The sequence below is a fragment of the Eurytemora carolleeae genome, unplaced genomic scaffold (assembly GCF_000591075.1).
Source record: "Eurytemora carolleeae unplaced genomic scaffold, Eaff_2.0 scaffold2045, whole genome shotgun sequence".
Taxonomy (NCBI): domain Eukaryota; kingdom Metazoa; phylum Arthropoda; class Copepoda; order Calanoida; family Temoridae; genus Eurytemora; species Eurytemora carolleeae.
Genome location: NW_019397929.1, coordinates 1 through 17,980, shown reverse-complemented (window position 1 = coordinate 17,980; position 17,980 = coordinate 1). Strand labels below are relative to the sequence as shown.

Below are 17,980 nucleotides of genomic sequence, written 5' to 3'. Positions count from 1 at the left end.
GGAATGATAACAGGATAACAGGATAACTGGATAACAGGATAACTGGATAACTGAATAACAGGATAACAGGATAACAGGATAACAGGATAACAGGATAACAGGATAACAGGATAACAGGATAACAGGATAACTGGATAAACAGAATAACAGGATAACAGGATAACAGGATAACAGGATAATAGGATAACAGGATAACAACAGGATAAACAGGATAACAGGATAACAGAATAACAGGATAACAGGATAACAGGATAACAGGATAATAGGATAACAGGATAACAGGATAAACAGGATAACAGGATAACAGGATAACTGGATAACAGGATAAACAGGATAACAGGATCACAGGATAACAGGATAATAGGATAACAGGATAACAGGATAACAGGATAACAGGATAAATAGGATAACAGGATAACAGGATAACTTCCTAAATGTGCAATTTCTAAAGCTGCAATTTCCCAAAGGTTAGGTTAGGCCCTCTGAGGCGCAGCAGGCTGCAATAGAGGCCAAGCGCTGCGGCTAGGCTAGGGGCCGAGCGCCGCGGCTAGGACAGACTTGGGTAGTTGCCGCTAGGAAAATTGCACATTTGGGTAGTTGCCACTTGGGAAAATACCCTTGGGAAGTTGCCACTTGGGAAAAATCCTTTGGGAAAGTACCTAATATCTGTTTCACATTGCTTTGTTTAATATAAGATTTTGGACATGTTTTTTTTTAGATTTCCCCCCTCGAAAATATTTTTTTCCGGACTTTAATTCCTGTGATCCTTTTCTCTCAAAACATTTTTGGCAGTCCCCAGTCCCCCCCCCCTTATTCAGAAAAATATACAATACACGAATCAAAAATGAAAACTGAATTTTACTTTCTTTTGACATTTCCTTTAAAACTGCCAGGAGTTTATTTCAGGAACTTTTTGCTGATAAATTCCTTCCTCAATGTTGCTTACTTTTGTGAATTAAATGTGTACGCAAGAAAATAAGTTCTATGCAAAAGTTTTATTAAAGTCGGGTGTAAAAAGTACTGACTTTTTGAAATTTGTCCCTATTTCATTCTAAGGTGAAAAAAATCAGAGAAATCTAATACCTGGACTTGATAAATTGATTTTATTGATTAATTTATTGATCGAGAATGTGATCGATCCTTATCTCTACAGAATCACAAGTAGGGGCGACCACACGGTGCCCCCCTTCCCCAGTTACGGCCCTAATTCTGTAACAGAGTGTAATTTTCTGCATATAATTGTGTACACCGTATTACTTTCTCTAGAGCTGCCTATAAGCCGGCGCGGTGTAGGTAACCGCCCAAAAAGTTTTCTGCAGAAAGTTTTCGTGAATAAAGTCCAAAGCCCTGAAAAAGTCCTGTAGAAAAAAGTCCTATTATCTTTTTTCTATTTTATTTTTATTTTTAATAAAGTCCTATTATATGCAAAACTAGAGATTTGGCTGGTATAAAAAAGAAAATTGCAAAAAGATAGTTGCAGCTCTGGGCAATTTTCTCCCGTGACTTTCTTACATAGATTCAAGTCAGTACGGTTTTACTTCCTTTCTCTGCAAAATCATAATTATTGTACTTTTAAAAGACGATATTTGAGGTCAAATAAAAACTCAACCCCTTACATCTTCACATATCCATTCCATAGGTATATACAGTTAGGAAAAATTGCATAAATCCGAATATAATGACATTAATTTGAAATGCTTTCGAAGATTTATAATTTAATTTAAAATCAAATGTTAAAAAAAATATGAGTATACTGCACTGCAGGGATTTAAAATTCTTGTCTCATGTAGCATTAAATAAATTTCAAAATGAAAACTCATGCTGAGCTCAGATATTTGTTCATTTTTGCAATTTTTTTAGAAAAATATTTTGTAGTTTCTAGAGAACTGCAGTACGCTGCATACTGCAGGAATTGTCCTTCATAATGCACTTTCTTTATAAACAAGAACGTCTTTAATAATAATTTTTGCTTGTCTGTCTGTCTGTTTGTGTGTAAACGACAAGAGTAAAAACGGCTGAAATAATCGGGTCCAAGTTTTTTGTGGGACCTCACATGACCCTAGGGAAGGTTTATGGATGACCAAAATTTATCAAATTTGCCTTTAAAAAGTTACGATTTTCACAATATTTTGAAAATTCACGAAAAAATATTATCAAATCTTTTTGTTATTAATTTAAAATGTATGCAGTGCGAAAATGTTCACAGATAAAGCTACAATTAAAGTTTAAATTGAAGTTGTTAGGGCGCTTCGCCAAATTCTTTACGAACAAGAACTTGAAATATCTAGGGCCTGTACTCCAGGGGATGGGACCCTATAATAATTCATCTTCCCCAAAATGGCGTTGTCAAACAAGAATTTTTGACATGATTTAGCGGAAAATACCACCATACAGTTTGATTGGCAAATATTTACTACATTTTACAAAATTGCCATTTTCATAAACTGTAATTCAGTATCTTTTAAAAAAAAGATTTGTTCACGTCCAATTCTTTAAAAGGTTTAATTGCCCCTCGTTAAACAAGCCGTCCAATATTTTTTTCAATCTATTTTTTAACTGTTAAAAATTATGATCGATTATGATTAAGTAACCGCAAACTCTCAAATCTTAGTTCAGTATAATAACCGGTTCTGTAAATTTTGATCAAGGAACTTTGTCCTACTAGCAATAAATAAAATGTTTATAAAATAATGTTTATTCTAGTTTAAGTTGAGCTTGGAATTGAAATTAATAGAATTCTCCGTTTTTATTTCCATTAAATTTCCATTATCAACTTTGAAGCTAACAAAACCAAAAATAGAATTAAAGGAGTTCATTTAAAACAAAAAACTCATCTCTCAAGGTACTTTAGAGTACGGACAAAAAAATAAATCCTAAATTAATTGAAGTTTCAGACGGCAGTAAGTCATTACAAATATTTTACAGAAATTGAGAAGAAAATGAGGAAAATTAAATTTAAAAAGTTATGCACCAAGGAAATTGAACACAAAGTTATTTAAAGGGACTGTAAGCATAATTTCAAGTGACCCCTCATATAATGTCCGATTTACATAGTCCCTTTTAAACCATTGTATGACTGTATTAATTAAATATCAATGTTTAAGTTTCTTTAAACTGTTTTTTTTTCATTTGCGAAGTCGACTTGTGCATTTCTTGCTAATAAGAAGCAAAAGAGAAATTATCAGAAACATTTTTGGAGACATAAAGATGTCCGATTCACAACGGTACCATCTTAAATAGATTCACAACAATACCTTCTAAAATAGATTCACAACGGTACCTTCTAAAATAGATTCACAACAANCTTCTTAAATAGATTCACAACAATACCTTCTAAAATAGATTCACAACAATACCTTCTTAAATATATTCATTTAAAAGTATAACTAACCCTGGTTTATGATCACTGAATAAACATTTTTTTCCTTTCTTTCATGAACTAAATTTTCTTTTAAGAAAAAAACTTTTATTTGCAAAATTAGAAAATGATGATGCGAGAAAAGCTGTCATTACCCGGATTTGCTCTCTAAATATTTTTATACAACAACTGCAGTACGCTATACGTTAAAGAGGAACAAATTATAGAGGTGCAAATTCGCAATTTAAAAACAAATTAAGCTTTTTGCAATTTACTTCAATGATGCAAAGTATGTGTATAAAAAGTAGGTAGATAGGGGTCGAGCACCAGAATATTTTTATCAAACCAATTACAGAGACTGTTTACAAGAACCGTAAAATTTTGACAATTGCGTAAAAATCTAACAATTGTGTACAAGGTATACAATTGCGTAAAAGCCTGAAAATAGTGCAGCAAAAGCTTGAAAATTGTACTAAGGTTTATCAATTGTGTAAAAGTTTCACAGTTGTGCCAGAGTTTAAAAATCGTGCAATGGTTTGTCAATTGTGCAAAAATTCAAGTTTGAAAGTTGTGCAAAAGTTTGTCAATTTTGTCAATAAAAGTTTAACAATTTTGTAAAAGTTTAACAATTGTGTAAAAGTTTAACAATTGTGTAAAGGTTTAACAATTGTGTAAAGGTTTATCAATAGTGTAAAAGTTTAACAATTGTAGAAAAGTTTAACAATTGTGTAAAAGTTTATCAATTGTGTAAAAGTTTATCAATTGTGTAAAGGTTTAACAATTGTGTAAAAGTTTTTGTATAAAAGTTTAACAATTGTGTAAAATTTTAACAATTGTATAAAAGTTTAACAATTTTGTAAAAGTTTAACAATTGTGTAAAAGTTTAACAATTGTGTAAAAAAAGTTTAACAATTGTATAAAAGTTTAACAATTGTATAAAGGTTTAACAATTGTGTAAAAGTTTATCAATTGTGTAAAATTTTAACAATTGTGTAAAAGTTTAACAATTGTGTTAAAGTTTATCAATTGTGAAAAATTTAAACAATTGTTTAAAAGTTTAACAATTGTTTAAAAGTTTATCAATTGTGTAAAAGTTTATCAATTGTAGAAAAGTTTAAAAATTGTGTAAAGGTTTAACAATTGTAGAAAAGTAAAGTTTAATAATTGTGTAAAAGTTTAACAATTGTGTAAAAGTTTAACAATTGTGTAAAAGTTTATCAATTGTGTAAAGGTTTAACAATTGTGTAAAAGTTTATCAATTGTGTAAAAGTTTATCAATAACAATTGTTTAAAAGTTTAACAATTGTTTAAAAGTTTATCAATTGTTTAAAAGTTTATCAATTGTGTAAAGGTTTAACAATTGTGAAAAAGTTTATCAATAGTAATAGTGTAAAAGTTTATCAATTGTGTAAAAGTTTAACAATAGTGTAAAAGTTTAACAATAGTGTAAAAGTTTATCAATTGTATAAAAGTTTAACAATTGTTTAAAAGTTTAACAATTGTGTAAAAGTTTATCAATTGTGTAAAAGTTTAACAATTGTGTAAAAGTTTAACAAGTGTAAAAGTTTATCAATTGTGTAAAAGTTTATCAATTGTGTAAAAGTTTATCAATTGTAGAAAAGTTTAACAATTGTGTAAAAGTTTAACAATTGTGTAAAAGTTTAACAATTGTTTAAAAGTTAAACAATTGTAGAAAAGTTTAACAATTTTGTAAAAGTTTAAAAATTGTGTAAAAATTTAACAATTGTGTTAAAGTTTTACAATCAGTTTGTGAAAAGAGACAATTTTCGAATGTAACGATTATGCTAAATATTGCGCACAAACTGCTCTATTTTACAGCCCTTTCACTAGATTTCTTGCGCACTTCTAGATTTTGTTTGAGACTGAGGAGATGCAATTTTTGCAGACATATATTTTGAATATTAAGTTGTGAGTAAATTACATATTCATAGAATTTCACATAAATGCATTAATCGTCGTACTGCATCTTATTAAACGAAAGATTCAGAACTGCGCAAATCAAAGAAACCTTGTATTAAAGTGATGACGAAAAAAGCTTCATGAAAAAGCTGCAAATAAAAACATATTTTAAAGGGACAGACCGGCTATATAAGGTAGTTAAACTAAGTATTCAGTGATAAGTTTGAGCGCAAAGTCGACGTTCAAAATCGTACTTTTGGGTGGATACGTTTTCAGAATTGTTTTTTTTATTATTAAATAACGACGACAAAAAATGTAAACAAAATTCTACATACAGTAAACTAATTAGTTGTTTAGGAACACGTTGAGAAAATAAAAATTAATCTTATCATTGAAAATAAGTAATCTTGTTATCTCATTAGTTTCTATTTTATCATTATTCACAAAGATTTTCTGCAGATTTTCTGTAATTATTATTGAAAAGACGACATTTGAAGAAATTGAAGAAATCTACGAATAAATTCATAGAAAACAAGAAATTTAATATAATGATGAAAAAGAAATAATTGATTTTAGCATTGATTTATTGAAAAAATTTCTTTTGAGAACTATGTTCCTATCTATCTAATTAGTTTACTGTATAATTTTTATTTTATTTTTCATCGTCGTTATTTAATAATCGTAAAGAAAACCGATTTTGAAAACGTTCCCACCAAAATTCATGATTTTGAACGTCGAGTATGCACTCACACTCAGTATTTACACATCGTGGAAAAGTTTAATATATGTCTCAAATGAATCCTAAAGAATTTGTCCACAACACTGCATACTCAGTTTACCTACCTTACATAGCCGGTCTGTCCCTTTAAAGGTATGTGTCCCTAAAAAGTCTTGTGGAAAAAATATATAAAGGACAAGTCTGAGGAAAAAAGTCCAACCATTTTGAGACTTTATTTTATTGAACTTTTTCTTGTTCAATAGTTACGATTTCTTACTAAAACGCCATTTGAACAATATGATATTATTGTTTTTTGTACAATTTACTTTTTATTGATGATTATGCTCTTTCTTTAGACAGCAAATGGGTTTTTTGAACAACTTACTTTTTCTTTGAAAATCGTGCAGTAAACTCTTTTTTTGAACAGTATGATTTTTCATAGAACATTCAACTTTTTTTTAAAACTACTTGTTCTTTAAACAATATGCTTTTTATGTTCAGTATACTTTTAACTTTAAACAATGTAAGTTTTCTTTGAAAAGCATACTTTTTATTGAACAAAATGCTTTTTCTTTAGACAGCATTTGTGTTTTTTTTAGCAGAGGCCGAATTTATTCCACTTAAAATTATATTGAATTTTTCAAGATTTAAGCCGGCGCTCAATTGAAACCGTTTTTGGTCGCGGCTCAAATTCATTAAATTCGGACACAGGATACATTTTATTAAAACATCAGCATATTTTCTTAATTTTACAGTAAATTCTTTACAGTATTATTTTCTTAAAACAGTATACTTTTCCTTTTAGTAAAATACTTTTTTAAAACAATATACTTTTTTAAACAGTCAAAATACATTTTCTTTAACCAAAATACCTTTTTTGAACAGTCAACTTTTTCTTTAATCAAAATACTTTTTCTTTAAACTATAATTATACTTTTTTTGAACAGTCCACTCTTCTATGAACAAATTACTTTATTTCTTTAACAATATCCTTTTTTTTGAACAATCACCTTTTATTTGAACTCATACTTTTTACTTTAAACAATGTAATATTTCTTTGAACAGAGCTGAAAACTTTAGAATGGGATATCCTTAATCCTGATCGGAAAATTAATCTGGAGATTAAAAATGAGAGGAGAACAAGCAACATTTAATCTCGAGATTAAGAAAAAGAGTGGATTAAGCATTAATCCCGATATCCACCATTCTAAAGTTTTCAGCTCAGTATAGTTTTATATTGAACAATAAACTTTTCTTTAAACAATACAATATAGTATACCTTTCTTTGTACAGTATACTTTTAGTTTTCGTAATATTGTATATTTTGTAGAGAATGTGTTTAATATAATATTTGTTCAAATATTAAAAATTAATGTATATGTAATTTTCAATTTCTGCAGTATTCAATATTTTTGGATTGAAAGTTAGTACTAGTAACAACTGTGATATTGAAGATAATATTTGACTTCAGGAATTCGGAATATTTGTATACTCTTTATTACTAGATTCTAAGGGACTGCATACCAGGCGTGTAGTGGAGGGGGCGGTACCCCTGTGCCCCCTAGACATGCACCCCCCTAGGCCCCCTAGAGCCAGAGGCAGGCTCTAATTTATTAAACAGTAAACTTACATATATATTTAGATTTTTTACTTTTCTTATCAATCGACAATGTCACAATTTGTCCATTTTATGATGATTTCTCAAATTCTGCCTTGTACCTTAATCCGGTTTTTTAGGGGGGTGCACATAAGTCGTAAGGGTGGTGCACAAAAAAATTCGGCGCGCTTGCCAAAAGTGCACCACCCTAGATTATACCTCCACTACGCGCCTGCTGCATACTGTTAAGCTTGTACATGTACGCCAACCAACTGTATACTCCTTCATCTAAAGTTCCGTACCGACTTTTAGGGAGTTGTACAATGTACGGTGTACATACGGACAAAAAAGTTATACACAATAGAGTAGAAGTGTACTTGAGTACCAGCGGAGAAAGGTATATGTAGATTTTAAAATATTTCTCACACAAGAGGCGCTAGTATGAATGCAGTTTGTTTTGTATTAGCTGAAACCAGGGAATAAGAATAAAGGGAAGGGAAAGTCAGTCGTACTGCTTTGCAGACGAGTTAGTTATTACACACGCACACCCTTTTGACACAGACACACAACATGACTACAGTCAAGGAAATTGCATGACAATGTCGTCAATTATACTTAAGCTTGAATAACGAGTAGTTTATTGTAAACTGTAGTCAAATTATATTCTTTGCATGAAAATTTGGCTTATAGTGTTGACTTAAATGATAAATAATATATTGTATGTATATTAAACTTATTTTTAAGTATCAATTAACAATAAACAAATGTACTCTCCTAGACTGTACATATACCGAGATTCTTATGTATACTTTATATACCTACAGTACACGCCTTCGGTTCGTAATCACTTACACACACTCTTTTGGTACAGACACACATATATGACGTTTCCGCCCCCTGGCTAAAATCATGTAAAAGAAAGCTACCAGAATTGTGACCTCTACGGAGGAATATCAATTAAAATGTACATCTAGCTTTATTCTTAGATGCCACGGGGAGGGGGTTTCAGCTATAGCCCAGCTATATATCTCTATTATAAGATTGTAGAAGGAGGAGAGGGGGGGGGCGGTGGGGGCATTTTTGGTTTCTTCAGAAAATAATTTAAAAGGACAGACCGGCTATGTAAGGTAGTTAAAATGAGTATGCATGGTGTTGCGGACGAATTCTTTAGGATTCATTTAAGACATATAAAACGTTTCCACGATGTATAATTACTTAGTTTGAGCGCAAAGTCGACGTTCAAAATCATGAATTTGGGTGGATACATTTTCAGAATCAGTTTTTTTTATATTGTTAAATAACGACGACGAAAAACATAGTAAAAATGCTATAGTAAACTAATTAGATGTTTAAGAACATCCTCAATAAATCAAAGTTAGAATTAATTATTTCCTTTTTCATCATTATATTTATTTCTTATTTTCTATAAATTTGTTCGGAGATTTTGTTGTGATTAAAGAGAGAATATAGAAACTAATAATTGAATAAGATTACTTAATTTCAATGATAAGAGTTAATTTTTATTTTCTCAACCTGTTCCTTAACAACTAATTAATTTACTGTAGAATTTTGTTTCATGTTTGTCGTCATTATTCAATAATTTTAAAAAATATTCTGAAAACGTATCCACCCAAAAGTACGATTTTGAACGTCGACTTTGCGCTTAAACTCAGGCTTTACAAATCTTTAAAAAGTTGCATATGTCTCAAATGAATCCTAAAGAATTTGTCAACAACACTGCGTGTTTAGTTCAACCACATAAAATAGCCGGTCTGTCCCTTTAAAGAGATATTGTTTTTCTCTTGAGAAATATTTCACTAAAAAAACAGAGATACAACTAGGAGAGGAGAGGGTCGACCTTAAACGGGGTGGGGGGGTTCGCCAAACCCTTTTTCCTTAGATGGTGAAAAATAGGAAAACGGTACCCAGGGCATTTTTATGATTCAAAATTTTATAATTTCATTCTAAGAAGCATTTGAAGCATTTTTCGAAATTCTTCTTTAGACAAAGAATATTGATATCTAAAACATATAATATGTAATAAATATTAAACCGATTAAAGCATGCAGAGAATATGAGTTTCTGATGGAATAGTTTCAGGGTTAGGCATCATTACAAATATAATTAAAGTAATAAATTGGCCTGCACCCACATTATTAAATCTTCCCTCTAAACATAAAATCCATCTTCTCTCTCTAACAAAATTCCCCCCCCCCCCCTTAAAAAATACTTCAGTTACACCTAGGATGAAAAGCTAAAGAAATCCAATAATAAAGCACCTTTTTAAATTTATATATAAATCTAGCAAAAGAATGTGAATTGCAGTTCTTTTTTAAACCGAAAGGTTTCTGGTACCACGAAAATCTAAGAGATTTTACAAGATAATTTTTGTTTGTTCTTAACATTTTTAACAAATTCTTTTTTTTTAAACTTAGAGGTTTGTGGTACCACGAAAATCTAAGAATTTTTGCAAAATAATTTTTGATTGTTCTTAACATTTAAGCTTTCCTTGCAAGCTGACAATAGACAAATTTAACCTTGAAAGAATATAAATGAAGAAACGACTGGAGAGCTTGGTTAGTTTTTTTCCTCTGATATTTCTCTTATGATAAAATGTAATTTGTAACGTTAAAAAAACTCAAATATTTTTAAAATAGAATTTTGGAATCTTCACATTTTTTTTGTGGATGCCTTTCACAAGTCAAAAAGAATTCTTAAAAAACGAACCATTGTATATTGCCAATCGTGACTTGGCTTGATTCTGGAATTTTGAATTCTCAGAACGAATTGTCCAATTTAAGCTTAAATAAGTCTCATAAGCTTTAACATAATCGCAGACTGCTGGGAAAAGTTGCACCAATTTTCAAGACCGGGTTGCCTTGACCTACGATTTTACATCACTTACTTACATATTTTCGTAGGGCCCATAAACATCAAACATTGATATTTTATAAATATGTTTTTAAAAAGTGCTTTCCTTTTTTTCATCTTATCTGACTTAAACATTGAGAAAAAAGCATGCAATACAAATTGTTCTGTTATAAAATTAATATTTTTCCGTCTTCAAATTGCATCAGTTTCTATAGAAGACTATCAAAATCATTATTTTTTATTGTTACTAGTTTAAATAAGTTTTTTTATTTCTAACAAACTGCTCTATCTTCACATTTATGTGTATCCATGCTGCTTGAAAGCTTGGTAGAAATCAAAAATTGAAATTGGAAGTCGTCTTCACTGTATTGATATATATGTATTGATATATTTACGACGACTGTAGTTTGTTTACATCCCTTCAAACAGACTGCAGTACACGTTTTATGTAAACAAAGATGTGGCCGGGGTTTGCAAAGAGAATAGATTAGTATAGAATGGAATTAAGTTGATTCTCATTTGAACTACTACCGTTTGAACTATTGGTCGTTTGAACTATTGTTCATTTGAACTACTGACATGACGTCATATCCTGTAGTTCAAATCAAGACAATGACATAACTTGCTCATTTAAACTATTTTTCTACCAATTCAGTTTTTTAAATTTTTTTATAATTATGAAGTTAGGGACCATACAATTAATTAGATAACATATACACAGAACTATTTTTATGTCCATTTGGACTATTTTTTTGTTCATTTGAACTATTGTTTGGTGCATTTGAACTATTTTTATGTCCATTTGAACTATTTTAATGTTCATTTTGACTATTTTTTTTGTTTATTTCATATAATATTAATAGTTCAAATAAACAATAATTCAAATGAACTGAAAATAGTTCATGAGCATTAAATAAACTTGTTTGAACTATTGTTCATTTCAACTATTCACGTGGTACAACGTGCAGTAGTTTAAACGAACAATAGTTCAAATGAACAACAGTTCAAACGGGAGTAGTTCAAATGGAATAGCATCTGGAATTAAGTCGAAAAACGTGTAAAACCGCCATTTTTTTCTACTGTTCCTGCAGGTGTACTTCACACTTTTGTGCTGTATATGGGCCCTGGAAAATATTTTTATAAAAAAGAATGTTCTTGAAAATTTTCTCTAAATCATTTCTCTGACAGCCTGTTAACTGTCCTGTTGTTGTCGGATAGGAACAAGATTCTCAATGATGAACAGATAGACAACGGAATAACCCTCAAATCAAAACCGATAATGCAAAAAACTCTTTATTTCCTAAAAAAAATGAAATGGATAATAATGCATGAATTTGATACAAGTTTTATAATTTTACAATGAAAAGATTCTTACGATCTATTTGGGGATAAGAAGGTTAAACTGTCGGGGAGTCCTAAGACGTTTTTATGCATTAAAACTTCTGAAAAGAATGACAATTAATTGTTAACGAAATTCACTAATTCTTTGTATGAAAATATTTTGTTCACAATAATATAAGTGTTTAGACTCCGTTACCGGAGGACAAAGAAAATGGGGCGAAAATTATTTCCGAGTTCCTATCTGCATAAGCTTTACTTTACATTCCCGAGTTCATTTCAGCATAAACTTTATAAAAAATGAAATTGTTAAGTATATATCCAGGATCATACTGTTTTATTGTGATGTACTGCGTATAATTTGTGAACATTTTTGAATTGTACACTTTGAAACCCTTTTTAGGCTCAAAGGGACTGAACAAATTTATACCAATGAATTTGTCTTATTTCCCTTCTATTCTAATCTCTGTTCTGTGGGTTTATGGTAAATATTGTTTAAATTATGTCCTGTGGAGTACGATGCATACTGCAAAATCTCCATATTTTACATATTTAACGAAGAAATTAGTTTAGTTATGAATAGTGCCCCGTCATGTTTAATAATAATAAACCTAATATCAAATATCCCGGCATAGACAAACATAAACAGAGCTGGGAATTTAGTACTGTGGATATCAATCTTACTGTTATATTCTTCACTACTGTGGATATCAATCTTACTGTTATATTCTTCACTACTGTGGATATCAATCTTACTGTTATATTCTTCACTACTGTGGATATCAATCTTACTGTTATATTCTTCACTTATCAATCTTACTGTTATATTCTTCACTACTGTGGATATCAATCTTACTGTTATATTCTTTACTACTGTGGATATCAATCTTACCGTTAAATTAATCTTCAGTACTGTGGATATCAATCTTTCTGTTAAATTAATCTTCAGTACTGTGGATATCAATCTTACCGTTAAATTAATCTTCAGTACTGTGGATATCAATCTTACTGTTATATTCTTCACTACTGTTGATATCAATCTTACTGTTAAATTAATCTTCAGTACTGTGGATATCAATCTTACTGTTAAATTAATCTTCATTACTGTGGATATCAATCTTACCGTTAAATTAATCTTCAGTACTGTGGATATCAATCTTGCTGTTAAATTAATCTTCAGTACTGTGGATATCAATCTTTCCGTTAAATTAATCCTCAGTACTGTGGATATCAATCTTACCGTTAAATTAATCTTTAGTACTGTGGATATCAATCTTACCGTTAAATTAATCTTCAGTACTGTGAATATCAATCTTACCGTTAAATTAATCTTTAGTACTGTGGATATAAATCTTACCGTTAAATTAATCTTCAGTACAGTGGATATCAATCTTACCGTTAAATTAATCTTCAGTACTATGGATATCAATCTTACTGTTAAATTAATCTTAAGTACTGTGGATATCAATCTTACCGTTAAATTAATCTTCTTAGCTACCTCTCCGTGTGTATTGACCTGAGTGTACACTTGGGATATAGTTTACTGATAAAGGATGTTAAGAGATTAAGGCGTATTCATGCAGTACAAATATCAAATATGCAGTACGCTTCCGGAGTATGTATGGGGAGGTTTTGTATTTTGAATTTTACTCAGTTTTTCAGAGGCCGTTCCTTCCAAAAACTACATTGGTCGACAAATTGACGTGTTCTATTTTGGTCGTGAAATGTACGGAGAAATATCTATCTATCAGATAAGAATTTAGCACGAGACATCTAGCGGCCAACATATCGTCCCCCAAAGTATGGAGAGAATGGGCTCAGAACAGTTTATTAACGATGAAATATTGCTCTGTAAAAGACTGTAAATGTACTTCTTCTTGTGAAAAATGGAATCCTGCCCACGATAAAGGAGTAGTGGATTTTAATAGTTGCATGGAAAACAAATTCTCCATTTATATATTTTCAGAAATCATCCCCGTGTTCTGTAATATACAGATTGACCTTTCGAAGTGCAGTACATAGCCTGCACAATTAGTATAGGACTAGCGTACATCATCACTCTATACACTATAAACTCGTTGATCTTACCGCTAAAATAATCTTAATTGTACTCTGAAGAAATGACAGAAATGAAGAGATTAAGCATGGATCCTTAAATCTAAGGCACCCAGAGTAGATATTGGGATCAAGGGATCGGGATTGAGTTTCCAACACTAAGTTCCCAGCTCAAAGTAATATTAAAATTTATGTTATACATGGGGGACGCAACTCGTAAGTTACCAAAAGACCAAGTTTCAAAAGAAAAACTAAAATTTTTGACGCTTTTAGTCCAGACGTATTTTTAAGACATGCATCAGAGTTTTGAACTCTTTATCCAGGATTATCTATTTTTATTCATGCATTAAATACTAACTTCCCTCTGGTATATAAACCACGGACTGGCAAGTTTTCCCCTCTTTCCAACTTTTTAAATCCGAAATTCAAGGGTACCGTTATAATCCTGGCATTGAGTGTCACTTAAATACGCTTACAGTTCCTTTGAAGAGAAAACATTGCATTATAATTTGTTGTTACTATCATCTATTATTCTCGAAGGTGTGCATCTTCAAACAGAACAAAGTAATTTTTGTCAATATAACCTTTAGTAATTAAATTTTTATTTCTACAAATACAATCCAGTTTATAAATCTATAGAAACAAGTCTACTAACTTAGTAAGATTTTAAAAGACAACTGAAAACAAAAACGAAAAAAAAAATCAATTGATTTTAGATAGAAATAATATTCATCATCGGCTTGTAGACGGGTGAATACTATACATATACATCCTAGCTCTAATTTGAATTAAGAAATTAGTAAGTTTAGGATCAAAAGCCTCAGACAGAGAAACTAATAGATATTTGATAACACTCCCTTACAAAAGTACCTAAAATGATCATGAAAAAAAAAATCAAATTTCATAAAACCTAAAACCGAATTTATTTCATTATTACTGGCAGTATACTAAATAATATAGAGAGCTGCGTAGTAGTACACGCATGTTACAACGAATGATAAAAAACTAAAGTACGCGGTACAACGTTCCAGTTTGTAGTACACTACTTAGGCAGTACAGAACTACAATAAGAAGAGTGATTAGTACACGACTGTAGTTATAAGTACAATACAGTAGAACGAATTACAGTACTATTGTGCAGATTATTACAACTGTAGTTATAAGTACAATACAGTAGAACGAATTACAGTACTATTGTGCAGTAAGTGTAATACTGCAGTAATCAAAGGCGTCTTCAGGTGGGGGGTGAGGGATCAGCCCCCACTCCCCTTGATCAGTGATATCTATGGTTTCCGGTTTTTTAAACAGGAAACGGAGATGTTTTTCAAGTAGCAAATATCATCTTAAATTTTATTAAGAAATATTTCACCTCCCTAGATTACTTAAAAAGGACCAGAAACCAATCCCCATCACTAAGAAAAAAGATCAAACCAAACAAGAAAATACTCAAGGGGTGTCCCATTGTTATTTGCGCATTTATACAAACATATTTAAATTTAATTTTTTGGTTCATCAGCCTATATAAGCGATCACTTCTATCCTTTTTAATGCGGATCAGAAATGTCCTGTAAGAAGATTTACAAAAATTTATTTGTCAAATTTCAAATGTATATTAAAAAAAATAACTGTTAAATTTTTTCATTTGTGAAATAAGGTTTTCAGAATATTTTGGTCTATTTTTTTGCCAGTTGGATCCAAATATTCGGTGCAGTGCACACTTCACGTATAAGGCAATGCATGCATGCATTGCTTACGGTAATATCTTACTAGGGTTACCATGTGTATTGTGTACATTCGTCGTACATAAACAAAGACATTACAATTTTTAACAACGCTGAGCTCAAGCATATTTTTCAACAAAAATAAAATTTTAGCATTTCACAAATTGGATTTTTCAGTCCTTGTATCTGGAATTCTTTATGTACTGAATAGTACATTAAGAAAAGTACTAACTTATAATTAGGTACTAAATTTTGGAAGCCTCAGAATATACAACGCCAAGGATAAGACGTGAGTACAAGATATTTTAAGATTTGGAAAAACAAACCGTGCACAAAGGTAAACAAAGTAAAAAGGGAAAGAAAATCAAGGGCCAAGAGTATGGAAGCCTAATTTAAAAAAATAAAAAAATTCTATCTCTATCGACAAAAAATGTCGATTTCCGTTTAAACCAAATATTTTGGATTTTACTCATGCATAAAGTCGTTGGTAACAAAGGGACCGTTATATCCTGCAGTGCTGCACTGTACATCAACATTTCAAAGGACAGTTATATCCTGCACTGCAGCAGTGCACATCAACATTTCAAGGGACAGTTATATCCGGTACTGCTGCTGTGCACATCAACATTTCAAGGGACAGTTATATCCTGCACTGCTGCAGTGCACATCAACATTTCAAGTGACAGTTATATCCTGCACTGCTGCACTGTACATCAACATTTCAAGTGACAGTTATATCCTGCACTGCTGCAGTGCACATCAACATTTCTTCAATTTGTAGAAGGTTTATTTTTGTCTAGTGTCTAGCCGCCATATTAACTTTAATTTAATTTCACTCAGGTGTCGTATTTTCATATTTCTGATAGTTTCTGTTTTCTAAGTGTCTATTTTCCGTTAACTTTCGCAGCAGTGAGCTTAGGTGGGGAGGGCGGGCTGGGGACCACCCCAGAATCGGAGCCATCCTCTTTCTCACCCTCAGTCTTAAAAAATAATTTATTAATTAAACAAAATAATTTTAAATAGCATTTTTCTCCCAATACTTTTATTCGCAAAGAACAATGTTTTTTAGAACTAAAACGGCACTGTGGAATGCATCTATCTTTCAATATATTTTTGTAAAATTTGCACTTGTGTGGTATACATTACACAGGGTGTCCCAGAAAAGAGTGATAAGGATTTTAAATGCGGTTTGTATGGCTCTATTAAACACGTAGCCTTATAGTATAACTTTAAATTTGGGAAAGGGTCCAACATTTTTTTGATTTAAATAATTATTTCTCATATAAAGAGGGTCAAAATATTAAATTATCCATTTTTTTGTGAAATCCAAGGGTGTCTTAAAGAGATGGGAAAAAATATTAAAAGTTGTATCTAAATATATTGAATGACATTTTACCCTGCCAAGTTCGTTTTTTTCGGTTTCATTGTTGCAAAAACTATGAATTACAATAAATTTTTCCAATACAATCAATTTCTTAAAAATAGATTAATTACACTATAATTGTATAAAATGATTCCCATGCAATATCATGACTTTGTAAAAATTATTTTTAACCCCTTATAGCGCTTAAAATTATTTATGCGCACAAAAACAAAAATTTTTGCATATAAGGAAAATTATAAGCTTGCAATTTTAACATTTGTAATCAATCTGCTTTCTTCAATTTGTAATCAATCCGCATTCTTTAATTTGTAATCAATCTGTTTTCTTTGATTTGTAATCAATCTGCTTTCTTTGATTCAACCTTTATATTACCTAGTCTACGCCATTCTAGTTGTAATCTTACTCTTCAAAGACAGTTAAAAAAACATCAAAATATGGAAAAAATGTAAGTTGGATACCGACGTTCAAAAATTTCATGTTTTTTAGATTTTAAAAAAACTGTTAACCCCTGTACTCATTACCTCTGGTTCGCCCTGTATCCCTGCCTCTGCCTCGTATTCCTTGAGCACACTGTCCAGATTATACCGACGCTTGAAACTAACGAAGAAATTCCGTGTGTGAGCTTCAGTCTTGGTTCCCAGGATCTCAGCGATTACTTTGAAATTCTTTCCAAATTTACGAATACCTTAGAAAAAATCATGATTAAAACAAAAAACTATTTTATGTTATAAAGTGAACAGTGTACAGTACTGTACAACGTGTGAAGAGTAATGTACAGTGTGGAGTACAAATTTTATGAAAAGCTGAAGAAAGATCTACAATATACTGTGTACAGTGGAAAGAGTAATGTACAACGTGGAGTACAAATTGTATAAAAAACTTAAGCAAGATGAACATATGTCCAGTTTACCTAGTAATGTACGACGTGGAGTAAAAATTGTATAAAAACTGAAGAAAGATGTACAATATGTACAGTTTACCTAGTGTAAAGAGTAATGTACAACGTGGAGTACAAATG

At 30.8% G+C, this 17,980-nt stretch overlaps 1 protein-coding gene across 1 annotated transcript; it reads right to left on the bottom strand.

Moving 5' to 3' along the window:
• Window positions 1-15,302: 15,302 nt before the first annotated feature.
• LOC111716349 (REST corepressor 3) lies at window positions 15,303-17,647 on the bottom strand (the record flags this gene model as incomplete). The annotated part of the gene is given in 2 exon segments (XM_023491786.1): window positions 15,303-16,558; window positions 17,484-17,647. Coding segments are annotated over 2 exon segments (260 nt in total), but the record flags the coding sequence as incomplete, so codon positions are not given.
• Between the last annotated feature and the right edge of the window lie 333 nt (window positions 17,648-17,980).